Genomic DNA, 4,805 nt, shown 5'->3' with positions numbered 1-4,805 from the left:
TAGTGTTTCTCATGATTTGTTGAAGATAACTTCCATTCTGACCACGGTCGTCACTCTGGTATGTAATGTCGGCATAAATTTCATTTTTTGGATATAAATAAAATATGGGGTAACATTTTCATTTTTTTATTAAAATCTGGGAGTGACATTGTTAAAATACAGTTACACTTATAGTTGTCGAACATAGGAAACCTTATTGTTTAATAACTGCATTATACTTTGGCTTTGCTTGTTTGTATGACCCCTAACAGCAGAGTAAAGTCTGTTTTATATGTTAAAACTACTAAACTAGGGTGTTAAAACACCCATGTTATAATTTCACCATCCAATACTAACCTGTTCTATAGAGCTAAGTATAGAATCATGATTCATGGATGCGTCGCTGACATCATTGTCCCTTCGAACCACTATCTGTGAATCTGAAGGGGGAGAAATACATTTAATTATAAACTATTTGAAAAAACTAATATTAGTGAAGTCATTGAAAGATTTTCAATGTTTATTAACATAATGTTTTATTATAACTTTGCAATGCAACCAGTTTAATATACAAATCAATAATAATTTAGAAATTGAAAATAACAAGACATTCACAGTTCACAAGCGTTTCGCATCTAAACAACCACTGGATTGCTGTGGTAAAAAATATCACAGGGAAAAAATAGTGTAATAAGTCATTTTATATTTGACGAATATGGGCTGTTATGTTTGTATTAAAATTAACCAGAGAATATGTATTTAAAGCAAGCTTGACATATATTATGTCATAATAATATTGATTGTTGGGCAACTACTATATTATATCGAATATAATATTATGGAGTGGATGAAATAATAAACGGTTGCGTATTCAGTGTCTTAATGTAGCAACTACTATACAGACAGTCATCTTACCCGCCTCTTACAATAACACAACAGAAGCTTAACTGCTTACTTAGTGAGGTAACCACTATGAACGTACTACCACCCCCGTACACTAACACAACACACAATGTATTTCCAAAATAAACCGACAAAGAATGAAGTGCCCTCAACGCAAACATTCCTTTGTTGTTATTTAACGCAACAATCCATGGGTGAATGACAACAAAGGAAAAAATAACAAACCAATTTATTACAGCTTCATTTATGTGAAATATAAATCAAAACTTTGAACAATAACTTTGTAACGGCTTCCTATGGTGGAGATTATGGTCAATTATTTGAAAGTTTATACACAATGGCAATTATGTGATCATAATAGGTGTTCAGCGTAGATAATTAAGGATAATTAATATGAAACATTAATTAAAACTGAAGATAAGATCGTTTTTGAAAGAATTTTGAACCTGTGTAAAAGATGTCACTAACACACATATATCTATGTTGAAACAATTTAATTATTTGTTTTATTTTGTATTATTTTACACTTCATTTGCAGAGACTGACGATGTCATTTAGGCGAAATATAAAATATATATATCTTTTATAATAAAAAATTGGTTGGGACTTTTTTGTCTGTTACATTTTCTTGCACCTGATCCATGAGTTAATGTGGTAACGAATAAAATTTCCCACATTCAGTGAAAGTTTGTCGGTCACACACGTAGTAATTATCACCACGTATCACCGAATTATATTACGTCACATACACTGCAAATAATAGACAGTTGCTTTATAATGTGGGCGTTACATGCCTGCTGCATGATATCATAATTACAACACATAAGCCTTACTTGATTTGAGAGCATCTAATCCAACATCGACTTCCAATGAAGTGTCTTTACTATGAGGTTGGTAAATTATTCTCCCTGCAAGTTTAATACATTATATATAATTTATAATTTGATTGCTAATATAATGTTACTGTGGCAATGGGCCAACATCCCAGCTTTCTGGCATGTCACACTGTAGGTCCTCACCCATATAGAATAAAATATATGTATGTACAATATTGGGCAATGGGTCTACTGTGGCCCAAATCTTCAGTCCAATGACATCCATCGTCATCGAATCTCAACTCATAGAGAATAGAATATTGCTATTATTAAATATATAATATGTTTATACATAATAATGTTTAAATTTCAAGCCATAAAATTTAAGGCACACAAAATACAATAAATTTTGTTTTATATTTGCTCATGTAGCTGGTTATGCAATTTAATAAACTATTAAATATAAAATTCACATGTTTAATGTCTCCATCCCACTATTAAACTGAAACGTTCAGTTTATAACCAGCATTAAAGTTTATAGCCATCGAGTATAAAAGAGCTGTTTTATATATTTTCTCATGTATTTTAACATACCATTGGTTGGTGTATATTTAGTGTTGATCATGGCACTTCTACTGGATCTACCTTCCGAACTTGTAATACTCCCAAGATCCCAATCAACAGGTTGAGGTTCTTCTTCTTCATACACAGCAATTAACTGAGAAACGTGAGAATGTGGTTATGTTAATATTATCATGTAACAATAAGGAATTCTTTGCAAATAGTTTCGTAAATTCAAGAATTATGTCTGAAACTTTTTCCAACAATTTTTTTGTAACAAAAAAATGAATAGTTTGCTGAATTTGCTGTTATTATAAACACTGGTCAAAGCAATCACTACTGTACTAGAATGTAGTGTAGGCCTACTAAAGCTTATATAATCAGTTTAAATTTGATGAAACATAATGGTGCAATATTAACAATAAATTTAATGTAGCATGCGCACATTGTACAATTACCATTGAAAATGTGTAATTCATTTTTATACAGTGAACCATATTATATAGAATATAGCAGATCAACATACCCTAATAACCCCCTTTACATAAATTTTAATCTAACGTAAATTAAGCAGTATGTTTGTTTGCCGCGTATTTGTTTACCACTGGTGTTTAAATAAGAGGCGCCCACATTGAATAATACTTTGGTAAACCTAGTTTGGTATAATGTAAATTGAAAGTAGTGCTACCGTTGTCATTTATGGTGTATATGTGTGTGAGTATTAACATGCATTCTTTATACACGTCTGTCAATGAGTGATATATTGAACAAATGATGTATGTACCAATTATTCAAAGTGATTCATACTATATGGGCTTATACATGAAGTGGTTAGCCCTATAACCTAATATTATGTAACTGTTTCATACCAGATTAGACTTATCTGTTTGTGTAAATATAAATAGGTCACCGATCTACTTTTAATTTGATACAGAATACAACTTTTATATTAACTGATAGCCTACTGCATATATTAATCCTGTGATGAAATTATACACACTAAAGTGACACTATATTATTAATATTAATAACACAGCAATCAACAATTTTCCAATAGATTTTAATCCAATTAATAAAATATTTTGTGGAAGCAATTAAAGGATTTTAAAATTAAATTACGAAGATTAATGAATGAATTAATGGCAACTCACTTTATCTTTGTCTTCTATGACATCATAAACGAAATCGTCCCAATCTAAAATACCACCATCTACAGCGCTAAGTTGTAACACACGTATCCAATATTCAGAATCCTGTGAGAAAAAGTTAAGATGAATCTACACATTGATGTTAATTTTATAACATTTTGCGATAAAACGGGTGAAATATTAAGTAGGTTTCACCACCTAACTTTTGAATTCAAGCTACCCATAGATTTTTAAAGTTTATGCCAGCGAAAGCATGAATATTTCTTTCTTGTCACATTAGCTTTGATAAGCTTATACTTTTCTAATGATATTTTTAAAATAAATTACTTTTATAACGTTAAAAAGGGTTGCTGCAACCCTTGTAATATTCTCAAGGGAGACCTGCATTTTTTGTTGCATACACAGATACACTGCATTATGTAAAATGATGCCACTAAATCTAGAATAAAGCCAATAATAGCGATCACTGTATTAACCTCAAACTACCAATTCATTAGAGCAAGGATATGGTTATGGTATTGGCACGAGTTGTACACTTAACTGAGGTTGGTGAACATTATACTGAGGTGCTTAAGGTATTGAAGGGTGCTTAACATCAAGTGGGTATTAAACAATGTTAGTTTCATATTTTCATATTTTTTATATATATTTCATTTGTTTTTATGCCCCAGATGTTGTAAAAAATTACATAAATATATGTATACAATATGCGTAACTGTCTATAAAAACATTATCAATGCCAGAATTTTATTGAAACCAAAATCGTTTCATCTGTGATAAAACAGTTTATCAGTGCTGACCTATAAAACTTGCTAAATGGCAGACAAAAACTTGGTTTCAATCAAATTCAATTTATTTTTACGCCGGAAAATTTGTTCTAAAATATATATGACAGGTAGCAACAGCAGCAAAATCTAGTTTTTGTCTTTTTAGTTTGCTGTTGCAGAATACATGTCCATGTATGAAGCAATGTAACTTGAATATGGTGAACAACAACTGTGGAACATTCACAGCTGTTCCATCATGTTAGTTACACATGACCCAGTTTGTCTAACTTGTGGTAATTATATCCCAGTTCCACAACCAATACCAATATTAACTTAAACAATATATGCATTTTCAACAATGGAAACTTACTATAAATGAAACAATGTATGTTTCCTTTAAAACAATATCCTTTAAATTTAATTTTTTATATAGGCCTATAAAATTTTCAACGAAATAAATATTAAAACTGAACTACAAATTAAAACAAATAGCTATAGGTATTTAACAATGAATTTAAACACGTTCCAACAAAATTACCTTCCCAATAGCTTTCCTGTAGCGAGCACATGCTTTCTCCTGTAGATCAGCAATGCTTAAAATCTCCTTTACCACAAAGAACTATAACACGGAT

General features: G+C 30.6%; 1 protein-coding gene across 1 annotated transcript in view; it reads right to left on the bottom strand.

Moving 5' to 3' along the window:
- The window catches only part of LOC100186371 (partitioning defective 3 homolog), an 18,698-nt gene extending 14,905 nt beyond the window's left edge, over positions 1 to 3,793 (bottom strand). The window contains exons 1-5 of the mRNA XM_026838275.1: positions 3,734 to 3,793; positions 3,410 to 3,511; positions 2,292 to 2,415; positions 1,716 to 1,790; positions 337 to 419 (exon numbers count right to left, since the gene is read on the bottom strand). Of these exons, the coding sequence (XP_026694076.1) occupies positions 337 to 419; positions 1,716 to 1,790; positions 2,292 to 2,415; positions 3,410 to 3,511; positions 3,734 to 3,793 (444 nt within the window). The remainder of the gene's footprint in view (positions 1 to 336; positions 420 to 1,715; positions 1,791 to 2,291; positions 2,416 to 3,409; positions 3,512 to 3,733) is intronic.
- Positions 3,794 to 4,805: the final 1,012 nt, after the last annotated feature.

Source organism: Ciona intestinalis, unplaced genomic scaffold (genome assembly GCF_000224145.3).
Source record: "Ciona intestinalis unplaced genomic scaffold, KH HT000068.2, whole genome shotgun sequence".
NCBI classification, from domain to species: domain Eukaryota; kingdom Metazoa; phylum Chordata; class Ascidiacea; order Phlebobranchia; family Cionidae; genus Ciona; species Ciona intestinalis.
This window is presented reverse-complemented; position numbering and strand designations above follow the sequence as displayed.